This window comes from Staurois parvus, unplaced genomic scaffold (assembly GCF_062004578.1).
Source record: "Staurois parvus isolate SC_StPar_1 unplaced genomic scaffold, SC_StPar_1.0 ptg000175l, whole genome shotgun sequence".
NCBI lineage: Eukaryota > Metazoa > Chordata > Amphibia > Anura > Ranidae > Staurois > Staurois parvus.
Genome location: NW_028317971.1, coordinates 14,548,897 through 14,574,304, shown reverse-complemented (window position 1 = coordinate 14,574,304; position 25,408 = coordinate 14,548,897). Strand labels below are relative to the sequence as shown.

Here is a 25,408-nt window from a genome sequence, read left to right as displayed (position 1 = left end):
AGAGATCGGTCTCTCCTACATTGGAGATACTCTGCGATCACTGGGTGTCGGCGAGAAGTCCCCGTCTGGGACCCTGTGATTGACAGCTGAGGGCGTGAATGGCAGCGTGGGTAGGGCACACGCGTGTGCCCCCTACCTGGAGCTGCAAACTCGTGTTTATATATACGTGATTTTGTGCACCCGTGCCACCCTGTAGCAGTATTTCTGCTATAGGGCGGCATGCAAGCTGTTAGTCCTGTACGATTTCTGAACAGTGCAGTCCAGTTCAGGTACGGATTACAGGCTGACTTCTTTGGGAACTGTTTCTAAACCGCACATGAGTGAAAAGGATACAATCCTGATCTGAACCTGATGTAAACCTCACATGAACCACTGAACTACTTTGTCATTTAACTGTGAAACGTGAGCTTCAGTCTGCACCGCATATCGTATGGCAAAATCCTTTAGTGAACTGAACCCCTGGTCCTCTAGCATTTGCAGCAAATGCTCTGGTAACTTCATGGTAAGTTTTATCTGATTTATGCTCTCCTCCCCCTCTCTGCTTAATTTATGATAGGTGCGTCGCAGGATTGCATTGGAAAGAGATATGGTGATTCTGGTGGCCTTAAACTGACCAAGAGCCTTGGTTCTTTGACTTTCTTCACACTAGTGGAGCTGTCCTGGCCTTTTCCGAATTGTCCAGACCTTTTGTTGTGGTATCTGGCTTTTACAGGATAGCTGTTGAAGTCCAGGTCCTAGGGGAGAGGGGTGTATTGGAATTGGTGATCCTTGTGTTTCTCACATGAAGATGCAGCATATAACCCATCCTTTAAGACCTCTGTCCTGTACTGAACTTAAAAATAAAAGGTTTTACAGGTACATAAAATCTAGGTTTTTGACACTAGACATCAGTTTTTCAATCCACATCCTCTAAAATCAGGCTTATTGGGACCCACCCCAGTCTGTGACTGAAGATAGAAGAAGCTTAGTGATCAGCTTATCTGTTTCTCTACTGCTTTCCTCTTTTCCTGTGTGCATGCTTGTCAGTATATGAACTGATTGGCTCTTTGCACTGTTTATTCCTCTTACACTCAAGCCTATAGCTGGCCATACTCACACAGTTTTCTTCATTTTCCTTTAGAATTACCTTCAACTATGTAGTGAAAAAGCTTGTCTGCATACAAATTGAAAGTGTTTAGGTCTCACCTCATATGGTTTGGTAAATCTACAGGAACATTGTACAAGAAAATTGTATAATGTATAACCAACCTTATAGAGGAACTGCAAGAGGTGGATACCTGCTGAAATTCAGGAACTTAACACTGCATTTAAAAATGTTGATTGTTTCAATGATTACTGAACTCCATGAATGCGTCTATGTTCCTAGCTTTCAGCTTTTTTTTACAAATAGATATATTCGCGAACAAGTTTATGCATAACCGCAAGAGTTGACTTGGTGAAGGAATAGAAATGTATATTTCCCTTCAGTTGTCTTCCAGGACAGCCCCTGAGATGGAGCTCCTCCTACTAAGACAGAAAACACGTCCCCTCCAATCCTTTAAAAGGCAGTGCTACAGGAACTCGTCCAGTCATTTGTTTCCTCCAGACGGTGGAGGCACGTTGCCTGTAGGAACAGTGTTTTAGCAGGAGGGACTCCATATCTTGGGGTGCCGGAGGTAGTTTACTCACCTGTACAGGAGATTTTTTTTTTTTTTTTCCCTCCTGGGTTCCTTCTGCAGTGTATCCGTTCCCGCCTATTTCCAATGCCTGGTGAGGGAGTGGGGCTGGAGGGCATCCATCCTTGGCAGTTTAGTTTTCTTGTGGCCGGTGGAGTGCATGCACATACTTTCCAGCAGCGGTAGCCTGGAAGGTTACCTGGGGATGAGACATTTGGAGGTTCTGGCCTCCTGGGGTGCAAAAGGAAGGGGAGGGCCAGGGCTTTAGAGCATCATTTGCTGTATGATGTGGGGGACAGTATGGAGGACTTCTCCCAAGCTCCGGCGATGCAGGTATGATAGCGGAGCTATCGGAGAGCTGTGTAGCTTTTGTTCATTTGGTGGAAAGCTCTGAGGGACTCTGACTCCTGGTGGAGAAATTTGACAACCTTTTTTGAGCATAAAGGGATGCACTGGCTGTACAGGGTTGGGTCCACTGTGTGGTTTGTAACAGGCCTCTCCATTCCTGTTTTCTAGGGGGAAGTGGTGGCTGTGGACAACAAGTCCACAAAGAGGAAGTGTGCCAATTGTAGCACTAGATTATTCCCCTAGTTATAAATAATCCCTGTCGCCAATGTATTGCAAACCTGTTTAGGGTCGATGTGGAGTCACCCTATGCAAACAACCCTATGCAAGTTTTTTTCACGAAAGGTACAATTCTGTAATCCACCTTTCAAAATGGTGTGTATGCTCATTTTGGATGTAAATGTACCTACAGCTTCTACTAGTCAGCCTGAACAAGTGCTGTCTTCTTTGCTTCCAGTGGCCTCAGGCTTGGCCGAGTCGCATGAAATAGATTCTGTAGCCCTGTGGGTGGGACCCCAGAATACTGACTTTGCTTTGGAACAAGAGGGCCAGGGTGAGGCCTCTAAAGCAGGAAAATACAAGGTCTCACTGGAAGAGGTGGATGACCTATTAGGGGCCATTTGATACCATGGAAATCTAAGAGGCCGACATTGAACTCTCTAAGCATGATTTAATGTATCAAAGTTTGAACAAAAAAAAACAGTTTTTCCTGTCTATAAAGTGACAGATATGGTACTAAAATAATGGGCAGAACTAGGAGATCTTTTTTCCTGCAAGTTGAGGAGCTTCTCTTTTGATGACCACCCTGATTCTGTCTGCAACAGATGTCCAAAGTTGGAGGCACCACTATCAATGGTCCCAGAACACATTTGGCTTTTGAAGACACATGGCCATTCGGGCTTTGCTATGCCTTTGCACCTTTTCAATTGATTCCTTGAGTGCTATTGAAATTCATGGGTGTGGATACCTCATTAATCCTGATTGCACCCCATTGGCCCAGGAGGGCTTGGTTTTCTCTCCTAACCTCCCTGGCAGATCATCCCTTTTTTCTTCTGCTCAGGCAGGACCTTTTTTCTTAAGGGTCCGGTACTGTCCAAATGTAGCTATGCTGAATCTAGCAGCTTGGTTTCTGAAGAGAAATTCAAGCCCCAACTGTACAAGAACATTGTCTACGGATTTTAAATGACAGGGTAATTCTGTGGACTGACCCAGCTTTTGTTCCAAGTGTCAGCGTTTCATAAGGGTCAGGCCACAAAGCCCTTTAGGTCATCAGAATCCTTGTTTATCCTCTTTGGAAGACAGTTGTCAAAAGGCACTATTGCAAGGTGGCTAAAGGAAGACCCAAGTCCTCCACCAGCCTTAAATGCTCACTCCAACAGGGTGCTGTCTACTTCCTGGGCAGAAATAGCTGGTGCAACCACATAGCAAATCTGTAGTGCTGCTACGTGGTCAAGTTTCTCCACTTTTTTTCGGCATTATTGCCTAGACGCTCTAGCAAGTCAGGATCAGGCATTTGGGAGGAAAGTCCTCCAAGCTGTGGTCCCCCTTGATGTTGGTAAGCTCTTGTTTATCCTCAGGGGCTGTCCTGGAAGACTGGTGGAAAACTGGAGTTAGACTTATCAGTAACTTTGTTTCCAGGAGTCTTCTAGTACAGCCAGTTCCTGCCCACATTTGCTATGGTTGAATCAGTTGAGTTGTGTTTGTATATGTTGTATAATTTCAGATTAGTCTTGCCGTTGAGTTGACTGGCCACATTCCTGTAGGACCGCCTTTTTAAAGAATTGGCAACGAGTTTCCTGTCCTAGTAGGTGGAGTTCCATCTCTATTAGGGGCTGTCCTTGAAGACTCCTGGAAACAGTGTTACTAGTAAGTCTAACTCTGGTTTTCTTTCTATTCCAGTTAGGTAAATTCACCTGCTTTGTCCTGGTGAGCTCTGCAACTAAACAGTGATTGGAAATACAGTATTCAGTTGTCACAAGCCAAGAGGTGGGGGTAAACTTTACAATGAGGAACACCAGTTTTGGTGACAACTAAGAGGTATTCCTTTTTGTAGAGATTTCTTCTTTTGCTATGGAATCTCCATAATAGGGGTTAAGAAAAATTGCCTAAAAGTGCACAACTTTGCTGAGTACTAGAAAAGCTGATTCTTTACCAGGGCATACATGGCAAACAATCTTAGAAAATTGTGCTCAGCCTGCTATATTGGCAGTTGTTAAATAGGCATTTCTTTGAGTTCCAAAAATGGAACATGTGGTTTTGAAGTTGGATTGTAAATCTCCACAGATAACCTTAGAGCAGTGGTGAAAATTGGAAATCATACATTTGTAGGTTGAGACAATTGTCTGTTGCATATGTGGACTTGCATGGCATTTACAAACATTCTGATGGAATATTGTGACCTTTCCCAAAAGGGGTGAAAGTTTAAACACCTATTGTAAGTGTAAAGAAGGCATAATCAAGTATGCATATCAATCACAGTGCTAACCCTTTGTGTGGTATGTCAGCTATTCAAGACAGAGATAAAAGCATATTACAAGGCAGAAAGCAAGAATGCAGGAAAAGCTTGATCAACAAAACCTACATCCAAGCATCTAATATTTGCCCTCAGCAGGCCCAAACTGGCCATAAGGCACTCTGGGCCTGCCTGGATAGGAGGGTTGACCAGGGCAGCACATAGGGGAACTGGACCATGCATCTCTCGGATCCTCTGTCCGGCAGCCCCTCCTATCCATGTCCTGCATGCCCTGGGTTCCTGTGCTCCCCCGCGCCCCCCCCAATCTCCTGCAGTGCTGCCGCCGGGTTTCCCTCTCCATGCAACTGCTGCAGGGGATCTGTCATATTCTGTCCCCAGTACTGACAGTTCCCTGCCCACCACAGACGGGGGAGGAGAGTGAAAGTTGCCCTGCCTACACTCCCCGCCAGCCTTGTCTTTCCTTTCACTCCTTTTTCTCTCTCCTTTCTGCCCCTCTCCTTCTTTCTGCCCCTCTCCTTCTTTCTGCCCCTCTCCTTCTTTCTGCCCCTCTCCTTCTTTCTGCCCCTCTCCTGACACTAGTGGCGGAACTACCAGGGTCGCACAGATTGCTCTTGCGACTGGGCCCTGGCGTTCTGCCACTGGGCTCTGAGGAAAGGGTCCCCTGGGCTTGGAGCTGCTCAGTCCAAAAAGTGCCCAGGCATATATTTTGTCCCAGTTTGGGCCTGGCCCTCAAGGGTTTTGAGCGACTAAAGGAGAGAAGGCCAACAGCATAATTTTATAGTTCTATTTATAGATACTGCATCTTGTAAAAAAAAAAAAAATCTTTGAAATACCATACAGTCAATGTGTTCTTGAAGGAATCTTATTTACTAATGTTCCATGAAATCATGCTATGTGACAGGTAGTCATCTTGCATGCCCTGTTCTCCATAGACTGGGTAACTGGCTTACATTACCATCTTGCAATATCTGCAGAGATTAAATGTCTAAAATTTAAAATGTTTGGTATTTTGTCTCCCACCAGTTTGAAATATTAAGCAATGTGTTATCCAAGAGTGGATGAACCAGAGGGCAGGTGCTCCAAATGTGTCATGGTGATTGAAGACCGTGTCCAGGATAGAAGGGTCAATATTTTATAGTACTGTGAGGCAGCAGTACCACCAATAGAATTTTATAATTGTGCTCCTATGCCTAGGATGACAGGTCCTGTGTAAATATCAAGATCTTGTCCCAGTTAGTGTCAGCAAAGACATTTCTTTTCCCACCTAGATAAAAGCCAGTTTAGACCACCCTTTTAAAACCTGCACAGTAGGGATGTTTGACCAGTTTTTAGAAGAATTTATTGTACTTTCACATTTTAAAGGTTACCATTTACAATGTTTAGCTATAGATCTTGGCACCTTGAATGTAACTGATGTCAGTCTCAAGTCCTCTCTGTACATCACAAAACTAAACATTTGTGGATTTTTTCAAAGTCTTTTTATACAGTATTGGTCTATACAGTAGTAATGACTATGCAGCTTGTAGTAGTTGAATTCGAACTGAACTTGTGCTGTACGGACCCTTTCACGTGACCGTTCCTATCAGGTCTGCCTGTCAGGTGGACCTGATTATACTGTCTATTCTGCCCTATAGACTGGTGGGTGTAAACGAACAGTAGAAATATAAATGGGACATGAACACTTAACTACCCTGAACATTTTAATTATGCTTGTATAGCTGAATGGACTAATGTTGGGTGTAAATGGACAAGAGTACATTTACACCTGGCCAGCCATAGAGCAGAGTAGGCTTTTGTCAGTCTGCTCTGCATAAACTGGGCAGACATGGAGCTGATCAGCAGGGGATCTGTGAGTGGATACCCTGACCATTGGAACAAAGTCTGCTCTGTGTGAAAGGGGCCTTATGCTGAATCCAAATACTTAGCTGTGTTTTAAATACATTCCTCAGCAATTATATGCACACATGTAACAGTCAACTAAATCCAGTCACCATGGTGTTGTGTAAGTGTATCAAGGCAGGTATTTTGTCCAAATACATTATGGGTAGTGTTGACATTTTGTCAAAACACCTGGGTATAGTTCGCACATTATACTAAGGAGGGTTTCCAAACTGATGAAGCTGACATGCCCAGTTGAATTTAATCAACTTGGTGGTTCCATTATATGAAAAGCTTCTGGGAATATACAGTAGGTTCAGGCTGTAGTTGTCCTGGTTAATCGCTTTCACTTTGAACAGCATCTTAACTGTTAAACTAAAAATGTTCTGGCTGAAATGATGCTATAAGGTTTTCCAGATGCATTTTAGGACTGAAACCTCCTATATGGGAGATTTGAGATTTACCCTGACATCCTGTCTTGCTGCCGATTTACTAAATCTACATCACCACAGGTGTACTTTTTATAGTAAGGTAAGACTAAGTTAACCCGTCTTTTTTTTTTTTTTTTCCTTTCCTCTCCTTGAATTATAACTATTTAAAGCAGAAACGAGGTGCAGGTTTCCACACTATAACATTGTCAAAAACATGTAAAAAAAAAAAAAAAAAGTATGTAATAGGGCATGTAAATACAAAAGGAAAGTGTGGAAGTAAGCCATCTATTTGAGTGTTAAACCCGTTCTGATTTTTTTTTTTTTTCTTTTCCAGTTCCATCTTTTTCCATAGTCAGGTAAAACTTCTGTTAGTAGAATTGAATGAGGATTAAATTCTCTAATGGAGCTCTGAAGGGAGCAGTAAAAACATAAGGAGTTTTAACACGTCACCATTCTATCAAATACTAAGAGTTGTGTGGACTTGCACCAAAGCCATCTCACAGGTAGAAGCCTTCAAACAAGTGGTAGTGGAAATATGCAAAGAGTGTGCTGCAGGTCACTTCTGGTGGCTTTAGATTAGTTGGGAAGCCATCTTTACTTAGAATTCCTGTTGGTTTTGTATGGAGTGACTTGTTACCATATAAGGATTGGGACTTGTCCTGTCCTGAAGCAAAATCCAATCAGCCTGAGAGTTGCTTAGCTATTCACAGGAAGCTTTGTATTTTTTTTATAATACGCTTTCTCTGATTAACAAACTTCGATGTGGGAGGTTCTCGTGTCATGATCTCCACCTCAGCCAGAGGAAGGTTTGTATTCAGAAAAAAAGCTTCCTGTTAATGGCTGAGCAGTACTCAGCCTGACTTTATTTTGAGTGGGATGAGAAGTCCCTATCCAGATGCCAGAATACAGCGCTTTATAAAGTTGATGCTACATATAGTTTATATGTTCTTAGTTGATAGCTGCTACATGCGTTGATTGAAATGTTTTGTTTAGACCAGCTAGGTCCAAATTAACTGTTTAACGTTTACTCACAGTATTATGCCCCATTGAGACTTGGTGCCTGTTTACACATATATGCTGATTGAATGCGCTTAGAACTGCATCCAATCCGCATGACGTGAAATAATATTGCTTCCTATGGTGCACTGGCAGTGCAGATTCAGTGCGGGTTGAAGGAGTGTCCTGTCTGATTTCTGAGCAGTGCGGTCTGGTTCAGGTGTGGATCACAGGCAATTGACTTCAGTGGGAGACGCTTCTAAACCACACATTTGTGAACAGGGTAGAATCCTGACCTGGACGTGATGCAAACCTGACCCGCTGAATAACTGTCAATTAGCTGTGAAACCTGAGCTTCAATCTGCACTTCACGTGTGTATCAGCTCTAAAGGTACTTATTTATTTTTTTAGGTACTTTCTGGATGTGCCATAATTGTGAGAGGACAGCCACGTGGAGGTCCACCGCCTGAACGTCAAATCAACCTCAGTAACATCCGTGCTGGTGCACTGGCACGCAGAGCTGCTGCTTCTCAGCAAGATGCAAAAGATGTACCAGATGAGGTAAGCATGAACCACCTCTATGTCCTTTTGCCTTAGCTTACATAGCTTGCACTTTTTTTCTGGTTAAGAATAAGCAACAGGTTTCATGTATTAGACAAGTGCACTTTGCTTGAAGTTGCTGGAGTTCATTTTAAGCAAGTGGTTTAAATGGGTTAAATGCCTGAAGCTTTTCGATTTTGTGCAGTGGGGTGTGTAATTTGTGTATATACACGGATTAGCCATATCGCTTATGACCACCGACCATAATACATCAAGATGTGACTCCACTGGACCTCTGAAGGGATGTTGTATCTGCCACCAAGCTGTCAGCAGTTCCTTGAAAGTGATATTAAAGGCTGGACTTTTTTTTTTTTTTTTCATTAAAATAAATATGCCATGCTTGCCTGCTGTGTGCAATGGTTTTGCACTGAGCAGCCCCTATACTCCTGTTATCAGGTCTCCTATTGGCACGCCTGTCTCCAAGCAATTCCTCCCCCAACCAAGTTACCCATTGGAAGCTGCTTCCTATGGGGGCATTTGTGTGAGCATGCTCCCAAGTCGGGCTGTTGGCGTCTATTCAGACACACCGCCCGGCTTAGTCCTGCTCCGCGTTTGCTCACTTTTTTTTCAAATTCTGAGTTATAAGATGATTAGTAAGTACAAGATAGAGCCTTTGGGGCATGCCCCGGAACAAGTACAGATAACTAAACCGTACAGACAACAAACCAGTAAATTTGCCTATAGTGCGGTAAACTGAGTACAGTAATAAATTACCTTAGTAATATAATTGTCCATCACCGTAGCATACATAAAGCACACTATAGAAAGTGTAAAAGGCACTACACTACTCAGCTCACAGGTTTTGACTGACATCAGCAGGGAGAGGGGAGAAGAGCTGTTGCAGAGTGCACAGCGCTGGACTGAGAATACTGGTGAGTATTTGGGAGGAGGGGCGTGCTGCGGGGGAGAGCTGTACTTAAAAGGTTTACCTCAATGCATGGAAGGTGGATAAACTTTTACCTTAAAAACCACTTTAGGTCCTGTAAGTTGAAAAGTGGGGCCTCAGTGGATCAGACTTTTTTCAGCATATCCCAGAGCTGTTCTATTGGATCTGGAGAATGTGGAGGCCAAGTCAACATCTTGAACTTTGTATTCCTCAATCATTTGTGAATTCATCAGACCAGGCCACCTCCTTCCATTGCTCTGTGGTCCAGGTTTGATGCTCACCTGCCCACTGTAAGCACTCTCTATGGACATGGGTCAGCATAGGCACCCTGACCAGTCAGATTATATGCAACAAACGGTCATGCCCTGTGTCCTGTCACCTTTCTGTTGGAACCAGCACCATCTTTTTTTTTTTTTTTTTTCTTAGCAATTTTTTCAGCTACAGTAGCTTTTCTCTTGGATAGGACTATACAGCCCAGCCTTTGCTACCCACAGTCATTGTGTTGAGCCTTAGCTGCCCATGGGCCTGTGGACAGTTTTCTTTCCTTAAATCATTTTTGGTGGGTCCTGAGCACTATAGACCAGGAACACACCACAAGACCTGCAGTTTTGGAGATGCTTTGACTCAGTTGTCTAAAACCATTACTATTTGGCCCTTGTCAGTTGCTCCAATCTTACTTTTGCCCATTTTTTTTCTGTTTTCAACACATCTTCAGGGACAAACATATTGACTTGCTACCTAATATATCCCACCTACTCTCAGATGACATTGAAAGGGAATAATCAGTGGTTGTTCACTTTAGATGTTAGTGGTCATAATGGTATTTGCTAATTGGTGTTTGTTGATGTGCTGTGTGTATATATCAACTAAAAATCAGAATGCAATCTGTGACCTAAACTTATAATGGTAAAAAACAAAAATAAGGGAAATTTTTGTTGCAGCTCAAACACTACAGGAGATTCCACAACACCTACAAACATAACATACCATACAAAAATGGTGTAGCACAATAATATGATACACATTTTATAGTGCACACAAGTAATCAAATCATTTCAGGAAAGGTGAAATCGGTCCCCAATAGTTGATGCAACTAAAACACCTCTGTGTGAAAAACATGCTCACCTCATTAACTTGTTGCACATTCCAAAATATATGCGTTAACTCCGCCACTCCACTCTTGGTCCAGATTCACACTAATCTCCCCCTTCCACAGTGCTCAGGCATCAAAGATTATGGGTAGCATAAAACAAAGTTAAAGCCATAGTGCTCATTGCAGACATTAAGCTTTTCTATCTTCTCTAAGTGTTTATAATCTGGGCACTAATAAAGTGGAAAATAGGGCACTATGGTTCTGCTTTCTTGATTGGTATAAATGAACCCTTTATGATGGTGATTATCTGCTATAAAGGGCTAATTTTTTTAACCCCATCATGACAGGTGATACAAAAAGCATGCTGCTGAAACTACATGTCTTGGTGAAAGCAGGCACAAGTAGCTTGCTTCAAGCTACTTGCCTATGACAAGGGAGTCTTATGCATAATCTTACAGTCCTGTCTGAAAATCTGCAAAACCTTGTTGGCGTCTATTTTTTTACTTTAAATAAAATTTTTTGATCGCAGTCTGTACCAGATTCAGCTTCAAATAGTGTATATATCTCTTGTGGTGTTTCAGAGTGGATTAGATATTTTATTCCCCAACCATATAGCTGCCTATTTATATTTACCACTCCATATAGATTGCTGAGAATATATGTCTTTAGCTTTTTACTTATGTAAATTATACACCACACTGAGTTTTATCCAGTTAATCCATTAATTGAAATCCTATTTTTAACCAATTAAACCAGGTAACTCATTCAATCCCTTATCTCACCTTTATTATTGCAACTCCATTCTCATAGGCTTTCCTCTACATAGGCTATCTTCCCTTGAAGGTCCACCATGAATGCTGCTGTCGGACTCACCCACCTTACCCACCGCTCAATGTCCGTTATCCCTCCATTGCCTTCTGACTGGCCAGCGACTAAAATTAAAAATACGAACATACAAAGCCATTTACGTTTCCCCAAGCTACATCACCAGTCTTGTCTCAATATATCACCCAAACCATCCTGTCAAGCTAATTTGACCTGCAGTACATACAAGATCAAGTCAGATCCTAAACGCGCACATCTGATCAATCTGATCTCCTAACATATGCAAACACACACACCTTTCTAATCCGATCTAAACACTCACGTCCATTCAGTCGGATCTCTAATCTCTATACAGTCTATTTTCAATCCATGTACATCCAATTTGATCACAAGAACATACAAATTTAATATCTAACAAAACATCCCAAGACCACCTGCTCTCTCCCTTGTCTCCTCTTCCCATGCTTCTCTCCAGGACTACCGAGCCTCTCCTGAAACTCCACCCTAATCTGTCAGGTTCTATGTCCACTTTTGAGCAATCCTTGAAAACCCCTTTCAGGAAATGCTATTCTGCCTTCACGTAATTGAACTTTTAATTTCTCCCATCAGCTCATCCCTCAAGGTCATAACTAGGGATGCACTGAATTTTTTGGCGGCCAAAACATATACAGTCAGGTCCATAAATATTGGGACATCGACACAATTCTAACATTTTTGGCTCTATACACCACCACAATGGATTTGAAATGAAACGAGCAAGATGTGCTTTAACTGCAGACTGTCAGCTTTAATTTGAGGGTATTTACATCCAAATCATGTGAACGGTGTTGGAATTACAACAGTTTGCATATGTGCCTCCCACTTGTTAAGGGGCCAAAAGTAATGGGACAATTGGCTTCTCAGCTGTTCCATGGCCAGGTGTGTGTTATTCCCTCATTATCCCAATTGAAATGAACTCTGGACCTTTTATCTGCTCATTGTAAGTGTGCTTTTTGCATTTGGATCTGCTGTCAACTCTCAAGATGAGATCCAAAGAGCTGTCACTATCAGTGAAGCAAGCCATCATTAGGCTGAAAAACAAAACAAACCCATCATAAAGATAGCAAAAACATTAGGCGTGGCCAAAACAACTATTTGGAAAATTCTTAAAAAGAAGGAACGCACCGGTGAGCTCAGCAACACCAAAAGACCCGGAAGACCACAGAAAACTGTGGTGGATGACCGAAGAATTCTTTCCCTGGTAAAGAAAACACCCTTCACAACAGTTGGCCAGATCAAGAACACTCTCCAGGAGGTAGGTGCATGTGTGTCAGTCAACAATCAAGAGAAGACTTCACCAGAGTGAATAGAGAGGGTTCACCACAAGATGTAAACCATTGGTGAGCCTCAAAAACAGGAAGGCCAGATTAGAGTTTGCCAAACGACATCTAAAAAAGCCTTCACAGTTCTAGAACAACATCCTATGGACAGATGAGACCAAGATCAACTTGTACCAGAGTGATGGGAAGAGAAGAGTATGGAGAAGGAAAGGAACTGCTCATGATCCTAAGCATACCACCTCATCAGTGAAGCATGGTGGTGGTAGTGTCATGGCGTGGGCATGTATGGCTGCCAATGGAACTGGTTCTCTTGTATTGATGATGTGACTGCTGAAAAAAGCAGCAGGATGAATTCTGAAGTGTTTCGGGCAATATTATCTGCTCATATTCAGCCAAATGCTTCAGAACTCATTGGATGCCGCTTCACAGTGCAGATGGACAATGACCCAAAGCATAGTGCAAAAGCAACCAAAGAGTTTAAGGGAAAGAAGAGGAATGTTATGCAATGGCCAAATCAGTCACCTGACCTGAATCTGATTGAGCATGCATTTCACTTGCTGAAGACAAAACTGAAGGGAAAATGCCCCAAGAACAAGCAGGAACTGAATACAGTTGCAGTAGAGGCCTGGCAGAGCATCACCAGGGATGAAACCCAGCGTCTGGTGATGTCTGTGTTCCAGACTTCAGGCTGTAATTGACTGCAAAGGATTTTCAACCAAGTATTAAAAAGTGAAAGTTTCAATTATGATTCTTCTGTCCCATTACTTTTGGTCCCTTAACAAGTGGGAGGCACATATGCAAACTAGTGTAATTCCTACACCGTTCACCTGATTTGGATGTAAATACCCTCAAATTAAAGCTGACAGTCTGCAGTTAAAGCACATCTTGTTCGTTTCATTTCAAATCCATTGTGGTGGTGTATAGAGCCAAAAATATTAGAATTGTGTCGATGTCCCAATATTTATGGGCCTGACTGTATCAGTCGAAAATAGCCCTATCTGCATTTGGCCGATAGAGGGGGCTCTGTGTACTGCAGGTGTGTGTGTGTGGTGGGGAGGGGGGGAGAGGAACAGTGTATACAGTGAGCTACTACTGCTAAATGTCACAACCAGTTTTTAAATGTAATTACTGGTTTGTTTTTTTTCAGTGGGTGACCCCACCCCTTTATTTCCTTTATCTGCTGAGAGGAGGACAGCTCCTTCTTGGAGCTATAGTGAAGTGATAAAGATGGTAATTACATTTAAAAACTTGCATTGACATATAGTGGTAGCCAGGGAAGGAGCCTGAGTGTATACACTGCTCATTCACTGTATGCACTGCTCCTCTCCTGCCCCCTACTTGCACACACTTCCGCCCTACCCCTCCCCGCTACAAAGAGAACCTGTCACTCAAAATATAGGGGACTATTGGTTCCCTATGTGATGGCAATAAAATCATAAGTAAAAAAAAATACTGAAAAAATAAAAAATTTGAGCCTCCCCAACCCCATATACGCAGACATTTCGGTTTTCGGCTATGTGCATTCTAAATTTTTGGTATCAGTTTCAGACCAGCATTTTAATTTCAGTGCACCACTAGTTATTACCTTTTGTACTCTCCCCTCCCTACTAGATTGTAAGCTCTTAGGAGCAGGACCTTTCTAACACTCCTGTATTGAATTGTTTTATAACTGTACTGTCTTTATAATATAAAGTGTTGTGCGAACTGTTGGTGTTGAATACATCCTGTAAAAAAAAAAAAATCTAGCACTGTGCTACACTTTTTCAGCTGGTTACATGGTAAGGTGTCGTCCATCATAAATTCAAAATGTAACTTATTTTAGTCTGATGCTATTGCATTGTGGTAGTGCATTTTTCTTGGCATTAGTCAGGTATAGGATGATTTGTGTATTGGGTTTTATCAGACTGCTGTGACTTCAGTCCTACAGTTTGATACAATTTTTCTATGTGATATTTTGATCATTGCTATAGTAATTTTGCATGATTTTTTTTTTTTGTTTTGCTGGTAGCTGCTCAGTAATGCTAATTAGCTGCTTTTTTTTATTGTACTGAAACTGTAAATGTGTCCTACATTTTCATGGTGTACTTGAGTGTGTAATTATAAATGCACTCTATTTAGTGGGCCTATGAACCTTTATTAGATGTTGAGGTTAGTGGAATTCTAATGCCATCTACTGGCAGTCTGAGGAACTAGCCTATACTGCTTTGCAATGGTATAAGATCATGACTAGGAATCGGGTGGTTCTAAAGCTTTAAGGGTTTTTAACTTTAAGGGTAAGTTCACCTTCATTAAAATGTACCCTTTTTTTGTGTAAGTGCATTTACATTTTTTCTTAAAAGCCTATAAAACATTGCACCTGCAATTAGCAGCTGCAATTCTAGCTCCATGGACTTCAGTGTAAACTCACGGAAAATCTGAATGCAATTCTAAAGAGATTTTTTTTTTAACCCTGAACTCTCCTCCCAAACCCATCCTTGCTGCTCCCAGCCACATGTGCTTTTCAGACTGCACAAAAAGATGGAAGTTGCAGGAGAGATTTGCTTGACAATAAGATCATCTTGTTAGCATCCACAGACTTGACACGTCTACATTACTTCAAAATCTTAGTAAGTCGCACTACAGGATCATATGAAATCTGATCAATATTGCATCGTAGTAGTGTAAACCAGGCCTAGTGTTTTTCTGGGTAGTGGGTGTTTGCAGCATCAATGCACCAGAATGTAGCTTGTTGTACTCTAGCTCTGCACACTCCTTTTAGAGGTCTTGAGGTTTGGTTGGATTTGCTAGACCAAATCATTACTGGAAATTATAGAATGCAGCTTTTTTTTTTTTTTATATAAAGTGACATTTCCCTATTTCCCTGCCAGTAATACTGAATAGCTGAATTTTTATTGCATCTCTTGCATTTTGTCATTTGAACACAGATTGAGTAGTTTATTGTAGGAAGATGCAGGGGTGTCCCTAGGGTTCGTGTCACCCGGTGCGGTAACACTTGGTGACACCCCCTCCGATCCCCGCAGAATGGATCAGATCTGCGGATTGAGAATAATGGATCGGACTCCAATCCATTATGCTCAGTCTACAGATCCACTCCATTATGTGGGGATCGTCTGCTTTCTTTACAACTTACCTTTTCTTGGAGCAGGTCCGGTCTCACCACGTATAGGTTGCATATCAACGATCCCCGCAGGATTGTCGGCATGCAACCTATACGGGGGATCCATCCTGTGAGGATCGTCAGCTTGCCTTACAACTTACCCTTTTGTGGAGCGGGTCCAGTGACACCCCGTGTGAACCGCACCCCCCGCACCTGCCTCGGGACACCACTGGGAAGATGTGAAGGGGAATGAGCATGTTACCAAAAACTTATGATTTTTTTATGTTTTTATGCCACTTTTGCATTATATACTGTAAATGAAATATTTCACAGGCAATGGCGAAATATTCACAGCCTTATTCCCACAGAGAAGAAACATCTTGCTGTGAAATAAAGAAGTTTTTGATGGAAAATGTAACACTTGGATTTTGAGCTGCTCTAAAAACTTTCAAGCCTCCATTTCCACAATGGCACACCACCTAGATGAGTCTTATCACACATTTCCTGACTTTTAATGTCGACACCTAAAGTGACAGTAAAATTACTAGAATTTAATTCTCAGCAGAGATACTTTCCTGCAATGGAAAGTCCCTGCCATGAAAAATGGTCACCTGGAGTCATTTTAGAAACGGTGTCAGATTTTTGGTTCCCAGCTGTACTCAGTAATTCTGTATCTTAATGAGTTATGTGGGTGGCAGCAAGAGGAACCACTGAGAGGTCCAGGAATATGATACTTCTAAAAGTCCGTTTATGAATAGACCTCAGGCAACAATTTGTAAGAGCAGCAGTTGGTACAGTGGTAGAAGAATTTATCGTTTTCTATGCAGGAACTGTTATTGGCAGTTTCATTGTAGTGGAAGGGTTGCTGATCTCTGGAAACAGACATTCATTTACGTTTGCTCTTCAATAGCCAGAAAAGATTAAAATTCACTTTGTATGCACCAAATGATTCTAAAACCACAATCATTGCCTTTTGAAAGTGCAAGTGACATAACTATTCTGCACATACTCCGTGCAGAGAGCAAAGTGATCGGCAAACCCCGCAGGTCCATGTTACAGGCTGCCTGCAGAAAACTACAGTAGGGGCTTGATAAAAGGACAAGGCTGTCACTCTGGACAAGGAGAGAGCAGTAGTGAGATATAGAAGCTTGATGAAGGAAATTTAACTGAATTACTGCAAAGATCTGGAAAAAAAAATACACAGAGCCTACGTAAGATTAAAGTAGGAATACACATGTTAACATACGGATAATGGCTAATAATTGTGATTAGTATTATGGAAACAGGATCATGGCATTCACATGATCAGAAGGCCTGCCTCCCGCCATCTGAAATCCCTTAAAGCGCTGGCACCAAGGTGTCACAGTTCTCAAGTCCACACAAGGATATTGAGTATTGCATAAAGACAAGCAGACTTCAGTCCAGTCCTGGGTTTGACTTTGTTACACGAGTCTTTTAATTCATCACTGAATGTAAAACCTGTCATTGCCCTATGAAATCTTCTTGAATCCAGGATTTTCTCTCTAGGCTCAGGGGTTCACTTTTAAAGATTGCTCAGTTTTAGCAAGCTTCATCACCAAGTCCAAAATGAAACTTCTGTCAGCAGCAATTTGCTTTTGCCATTTTTTTTACAGGCCTTTCACTCCCACGATGCCTTCAATAAAGCAGCTATTTGAATCATTCAGTAAATACTTCCACTGAACCTGATCATAAGATTGTTTAAGAAACTATAACTTGGCATTAATTTTATCATCTTTCCAGAAGAAATGACAATAGAATTTTTTCAAAATCTTCATCAAAGTAAAACTTCCTTTACATCCATATAGGTCATAGCCGTCAGCACTTTATAAACAACTGATGTAACAAAATTCAAATTGACTAGTGATGCATTTAACTCATCTCTCTTGTATGCCACCCCAAGTGTTATATCTACCCAGTCTGAGCATCAATGTATAAATACTCAAGACACCCAGTATGTTATGCTATGTAAAGCCATTGTGTAGCATCGAAGGCTGAAACAGTCAACATAATCATCGATTAAAATATTGTCAACTTTTTTCACCATAGATTAGTTGGTCTTCATACAGAATGCATTATTTGTATCATCGTAACATCCTTCAGAACTGAACTGAATTTGTGAATATGAATGTGTGAGGAGCAATGCCTCGTGGACATGTAGTCCTGGGGAGGGAGGTATAAAAAAAGTCAATGTAAAGTCCAGTGCTTAATGAATATTGAGTCCATTATTTTAAGTCTTTGTAATTTGTGGTATTGCCACAAAAGTTTGTTTATTCAGGGCAGCCTGTTCTCTCCCACCAGCAAACAATGTCAGGCAATGTGCAAGGGTCAGTTCACATCACCTGAAATCCAGTGTGTTTTTTTTCTTCATCAAAAACACATTGATAGGTTAAATGATTTCCAATGGCAAAGTTCACACCAGTGTGGTCAGTTTCAGTGCATTCCAGAAAAAAATAGAAGGTGCATTATTTCAGCACTGTACTGGAATGCAGCAAAATGCACCAGACTCCAAATGTCCTTAAGTTGAAAGAGGTAAAAATGCACCTGAACGTGTCAACGTGCATACAGAAACACATCCAGAGTGCATTTCTTTGGTGTAAACTGGACCTAAAACTTATAGCTCTTCTGTAATTGCAAACAAGTATTTCTGACCACACAGATTCACACATCTTCAATATCTGAAAGACAAACGCTACAAAATGTAATCAGCAGTCTTTAACCACTTGACCTTTGGAAGATTTTTACCCTCTTCATGTCAGGCCATTTTTTTTGCTATTCAGCACTGCGCTACTTTAACTGGGAATTGTGCAGTCATGCAACTCTGTACCCAAATGGAATTTATCATTTTTTTTCAAAACACATGGTTTTCTTTGTGGCATTTGATCATCACCAGGTTTTTATTATATAAACGAAAGACTGAATTTTGAAAAATTTTTGCTTATAAAACATCCAATAAAAATCAAATGTCTTTCATACATTTAGGCCAAAATTAATTCTGCCTCTTTGCTTAAAAAAGAAAACAAATTCCCAATAAGTGTAATGGTTTGTGTGAAAGTGTCTACAAACTATGATTTTCCTTGGAGAACTATTCATACCCCTTGAAATTTTCCACATTTTGTCATGTTACAACCAAAAATGTAAATATATTTTATTGGGATTTTGTGATAGACCAACACAAAGTGGCACATAATTGTGAAGTGGAAGTAAAATGACGGTTTTCTAAATTTTTTACGAATATCTGAAAAGTGTGGTGTGCATTTGTATTCAGCCCCCTGAGTCAATACTTTATAGGACCACCTTTTCCTGCAATTGCAGCTTCTAGTCTTTTTGGGAACGTCTGTACCAGCTTTGCATATCAAGAGTGAAATGTATGTACCTTTGCAAAATATCTCAAGCTCTGTTAGATTGGATGGAGAGCGTCTGTGTACAGCCATTTTCAAGTCTTGCCACAGATTCTCAATTGAATTTAGGTCTGGACTTTGACTGGGCCATTCTAACACATGAATATGCTTTGATCTAAATAATTCTGTTGTAGCTCTGGCTATGTTTTAGAACAGTTGCCCTGCTGGAAAGTGAACCTCCCCCCCAGGCTCAAGTGTTATGCAGACACTTAACAGGTTTTCTTCTAAGATTGCCTTCTTCCACATGTTTGCCTTGTTCCCCGTTTGTAAGTAGGCATGTGGGACTTCATATGGTTTTCTTTCAACAATGGCTTTCTTCCTGCCTCTCTTCCGTAAAGGCCAGATTTGTGGCGTTCATAACGAATAGTTGTCCTGTGGACATATTCTCCTGCCTGAGCTGTGGATCTCTGCAGTTCCTTCAGTTACCAAAGGCCTCATAGCTGCTTCTCTGATTAATGCTCTCCTTGCCTTGCCTGGCCTGTCAGTTTAGGTGGACGCCATGTCTTGGTAGGTTTGCAGTTGTGCCATACTCTTTCCATTTTCGGATGATGGATTGAACAGTGCTCTGTGAGATGTTCAAAGCTTAGAATAATTTTTTATAACCTAACCTTGCGTTAAAACTTCTCCAACTTTATTCCTGTACTGTCTGCTGTGTTCTTTGGTCTTTATGATACGGTTTGTTCACTAATGTTCTCTAACAAACCTCTAAGGGCTTCCCAGAACAGCTGTTTATATGGAGATTAAATTACACAGGTGGACTGTTTTCTAATTAGGTGACTTCTGAAGGCAATTGGTTCCACTAGATTTTAGTTAGGGGTATCAGAGTAAAGGGGGCTGAATACAAATGCACGCCACATTTTCAGATATTTGTAAAGTTTGAAAACCATGTATAATTTTCCTTCCACTTCACAAATTATGTGCCACTTTGTTGGTCTATCACATAAAATCCTGAAAAAATATATTTGATCAGTCCTGATGTACTTGACTGCCTGTCATTTCTTGAGACCCTTAAAATACTGCCCAAATGACCCTTTTGGAAAGTAGGCAGTCCAAGGAATTTGGTAGTCATAGTGAGTTTGTAATTTTCTCATTTTTGGAAAATGAAAAAATTATATTTTTCACAATTTGTATTTACATACTGTCATCCAGTGCAGTACAGCGTAATGACTGGTGTGGCGATCAGGGAATACTGATTGGCGACAGTATTTAAAAACAACCCCAAAACATTAAAAAAACTTTAACCGTTTTAAAATATTTTTAAAATACTTTTCTCTGAGTAGTTCAGTGTCACCGCAATGACACTGCACTACTCTGGGGGGGTGATCAGGAATTTTTTTTAATTTGAATGCAGTTTAAGTGATTACTGTAATAGCCATGTTTTGAACTGTCATGAATGGATTATTTATAACCGCTTTATCTGTTGTGTGCTGAGATTGGCCCACAGCTATCACATGATGCTTTGATTGGCCTAGGTACCATGTGATAGCTGTGGGCCCGATAACCGCATCACTATAGGAATTACTGCTGTTATGGATGAAATTCATTCATAACAGCTTTGACATTGTAATCCTATGATTACATAGTGAACACATGGTCACCTGGCCATTGCAATCTGCAGTGTCCTGTTAGACACAGCGGTCGCGGCATACAGTGCTCCCTTGACTGGATGATGTATATGTACGTGATCCAACCTGGCCGTGCCAATCTGCCACAGGAAATGTACTGTGGCTGAGCGGCAACTGTTTAAAAACTGTTTGAAAATAAAGCTATTTACTTTTCTAAAGTCCCATGCTAATTCACCCTCATTGCCATAGAGGTGTAATTTGCTTTCAAAGACAGAGCTGAAGGACCTCCGCTCCTGCTGTCTCTGTACCTCTGGCATCCAGTTAGCTCGATCGTTCCAGTAATTTGTCATGTTCTAGCTTCATTTAGTCATTCAGCTTTCAGATGGTCATATTCCTGTTTTAACTGAGAAAATTGTATCCAAGTCTTGGACTTTTGCTTATTATTTTGATTAGCTCTGTTTTGTACACTAGGATCACAAGTCTTTTTCCTTGTGTATCTCCCCTGGCTATTTGGATTAGCTATTTGTTGATTTTTATGTACAGCATTTGCCTTAAACAATGTGTTAACTCTTCCAGCCTCCGTATTGGATATACTCAAATGATCGGATTTTAACAATGTTAAATCGTAAGGATTTAGAGAAACCAATAAAATGTCCTTCATATACTCAGAGCGTCCTGTGTATTAAGCCTCCATCCTCAAATGCAGGACTATTACTGGCCAAAAGTATTACCGGCGAACTCAAAAGGACTCCTTTTGCATTTGTTTGATCTTCCCGTGTATAGTAACATTAGATTGTATACCATATACAGTGGATATAAAAAGTCTACACACCCCTGTTAAAATGTCAGGTTTCTGTGATGTAAAAAAGACAAATAATTTCAGACGTTTTTCCACCTTTTTAATGTGACCTGTAAACTGTACAACTCAATTGAAAAACAAACTGAAATCTTAAAGAGGGGAAGTAAACCTAAAAAGCTAAAATATTGTGGTTGCATAAGTGTGCACACCCTCTTGTAACTGGGGATGTAGCGGTGTTCAGACTTAAGCAATCACATGCAAAATCATGTTAAATAGGAGTCAGTACACACCTGCCATCATTTAAAGTGCCTTTGATTAACCCCAAATAAAGTTCAGCTGTTCTAGTAGGTCTTTCCTGACTTTTTCACATCCTACAGCAAAAGCCATGGTCCTCAGAGCTTCCAAAGCATCAGAGGGATCTCATTGTGAAAAGGTCTCAGGAGAAGGGTACAAAAGAATTTCCAAGGCATTAGATATACAATGGAACACAATGAAGACAGTCATCAAGTGGCGAAATTATGGCGCAACAGTGACATTACCAAGAACTGGACGTCCCACCAAAATTGCTGAAAAGATGAGAAAACTGGTCTGGGAGGCTGCCAAGAGGCCTACAGCAGCTATAAAGGAGCTGCAGGAATATCTGGCAAGTACTGCCTGTGTGGTACATGTGACAATTTATCATATTCGTCGTATGTCTGGGCTATGGGTTAGAGTGACAAGACAGAAGCCTTTTCTTAACGAAGAAAAACATCCAAGCCCGGCTAAATTTTGCAAAAACACATCTGAAGTCTCCCAAAAGCATGTGGGAAAATGCATTATGGTCTGAATCCAAGGTTGAACTTATTGGCCATAATTCCAAAAGATATGTTTGGCGCAAAAATGCTGCGCATCACCAAAAGAACACCATACCCACAGTGAAGCATGGTGGTGGCAGCATCATGCTTTGGGGCTGTTTTTCTTCAACTGGAACTGGGGCCTTAGTCAAGGTAGAGGAAATTGACCAGTTCCAAATACCAGTCAATATTGGCACAAAACCTTCAGACTTCTGCTAGAGAGCTGAACATGAAGAGGAACATCATCTTTCAACATGACTCAAAGCATAGATCCAAATCAACAAAGGAATGGCTTCACCAAAATATTAGTTTTAGAATGGCCCAGCCAGGGCCCAGACCTGAATCCAATTGAAAATCTGTGGGGTGATCTGAAGAGGGCTGTGCACAGGAGATGCCCTTGCAATCTGACAGATTTGGAGTGTTTTTGCAAGGAGGCGTGGGCAAATATTGCTAAGTCAGGATGTGCCATGCTAAGACTCGTACAAAAAAAAAATTGTGCTGTAATAAAATCAAAAGGTGCTTCAACAAAGTATTTAAGGGTGTGCACACTTATTGCATCTACCGTATTTATTTTTACTTCCACCTAGAAGATTTCAGTTTGTTGTTCAACTGAGTTGTACAGTTTATAGGTTACTTTAAAGGTCGAAAAAGTTAGCTAGATCCCTCTGACCCAATCCAGTGTATTCTTAATTTATTCATGCCCCACCGGTACAGTTGTTAGTCTCATAATTTTTATCAAAAACGCTCCTTTTCTACTTTTAACTTAATTCATAAGGTATGGGACTGTCCATACTATAACCACGTATGAGGGATACACTGAATATATGGAATAATCCCCAGTTATTGGAAGTGGCAAAACTTGAAGGCTTTGATCTTTGGAAAAGGACTGGCCTCCAGTTTCTCCATCAGTTGTATAAGGATGTAATATTACCCTTTAGAGCACTGATGAAACAATATCATATGCCCAATAAAGTTTTTTCAATATCTCCAGTTGCGCCATGCTTTACAATGCTAAGCTGTGACAATCCTATTTAAATATAACCCTTCCATACCATTGACTGTTGGTATCCACATCTTTCCCAAAGAGAGGTCTCATTGGAGATCTGTACTCCTCTACAGACATCTATTACTGCTTGCTCCCAGATGAAGATCTTGAAATGATAGAGGATGGGGAATGGACTCAGGCATTGAAATCCTTCCCACAAGTATCTTTTTTTTTCCCAATCACAATGCCTGACACAACTGTTTATAATTCATAGGATGCATTATACCCCGCAAAAACTACAATTATGCTTTATATGCAATTTAGACACTGCTACACTTATCCATATGTTGTGGCGCTGCCCTAAACTTCACAGTTACTGGTCCTCTGTATTTAAAACCTTTAATTCAATTTATTCAGTGAAGGGTGCAGATGGACCCCAAAATTGCACTACTGAGCATTATTTCTGAGGATATCCTTCCTGTTGAGATGCACTTATTATGGGTTAGATCCGTATATTTAGCCCCTAAACTTATCCTTCAAAAGTAGATTTCCCCTACGCCACCAACTTAGTCAATGGCGTTATGCTCTCAATTTTAATTTGAGGGAGGAACTGACTTACAAGCATAGGAACTGTCACAAAAAATTTAGGAAAATATGGTCTCTGTGGTTGGAGTCTAATTCAGCATTCTCATTACTGGAGACAGCTGAGGAATTGAATATCTGTTATGTCAGATACTGTCAATTATACTGAAAGGTCTCAAAGATTTGCCTGCAACTGAGAGATACAATAAGAGTTGTATTGATGTTTGATCACACTGGCTCTGAGAATTTTGAACATAAGTGATGTAATTTTCCACGATCTCTATATAAAAATTGTTTCTGGCTTGAAGGCCTATAGCCTCATTTGTTGCACTTTCTTTTTCGTTTTTGTTAAAATATTTTCCAGATTTGAGCCAGCTGGCTTTGGCGTGATATTTCATGTAACGTGTGTATGTATTGTATGTGTGTATGTATATAAATTTTTCTTCTGTTTTGTTTGTATAATGCAAAAACACCTTAATAAAAGTTACTCAAGTTATTCAAAAAATGGAAAGTTCTGAAATGTATCTGTCATTTTTTTATTACATCACAGAAGCCTGACATTAACATGGGTGTGTAGACTTTTCATATCTACTGTAGTACACGCAATTCCAGTAATATAGCCCTTGTCTTAAGAGGTTGAATACTGATCTGTTTAATTTCATCCACAGACCATTTCCTGAGAATTTTTCATGACATTTTACATCCGATGGATTTAGATTGTACACACCTCTAGCTTGCTGGAAACCACAAAACCATTTTCAAAATCTGACACGGCAAGGAACAAGGAATTGCCTAATGCTTTCTGCTTTAATCACAAATCCCCCCCCCCCCCGCCCAATAGAAAAATGGTGGGCGGGACTCGTCGATCGGGGTGGGCATCATGACGTCCTTCCCGGGTCACGTCTTGCACGTTTCTGCAGGGTTGTGGTGTGGCGATCTGTCACCAGCTGTGTACCTCAGACACAGCTAATGACTGACAGATCTGTGTACCGGCCTGTTGCCAGTACCATGGGATTTGCTGTGACCAATCACAGCAGGTCACATGACAGTTGTAAACTATGGATGGCTTCCTTTCATGCCATCCATTGTATACAATTTGTCACTAGCTGTGATTGGTTCCAGTGATCATATGCACAGACTGGGCCAGTAACACTGTCATGTGATTAGCTGTGGCCAATCACAGCTAATTACAACAAAAAAAACTTGAATTTATTACATTCAGTTAAATGCTTGCTTATAGTAAAAAAAAGATTTGATATAAGCAATCATATTGTGTAAAAAAAACAAAAAACTGATCACTTCCCCAACGTAGTACAATGATACTATGGTAACATTATACTACTTTGGTTATAGTGTACTCTGAAAAGAAAATCATAAGAGAAAAATATGTAATAAAAAATACATTTAAATATTTTTAAAATCCCAAGAATATTGCTACACTGAAACAATTTTGTGAAGAGGAGTGGTCCAAAATTACTCCAGATCGTTGTGCAGGTCTGATCTGCAACTACAGGAAACGTTTGGTTGAGGTTATTGCTGCCAAAGGAGGGTCAACCAGTTAAGTCCAAAGGTTCACATTCTTTTCCCTCTCTGCACTGTGAATGTTTTCATGTTATGTGCAATTAAA

General features: G+C 40.9%; 1 protein-coding gene across 1 annotated transcript in view; it reads left to right on the top strand.

Moving 5' to 3' along the window:
• SND1 (staphylococcal nuclease and tudor domain containing 1) overlaps positions 1 to 25,408 on the top strand; it is a 987,097-nt gene that overhangs the window by 15,396 nt on the left and 946,293 nt on the right. Inside the window, exon 2 of the mRNA XM_089676965.1 lies at positions 8,190 to 8,339. Coding sequence (XP_089533091.1) covers positions 8,190 to 8,339 — 150 coding nt within the window. The remainder of the gene's footprint in view (positions 1 to 8,189; positions 8,340 to 25,408) is intronic.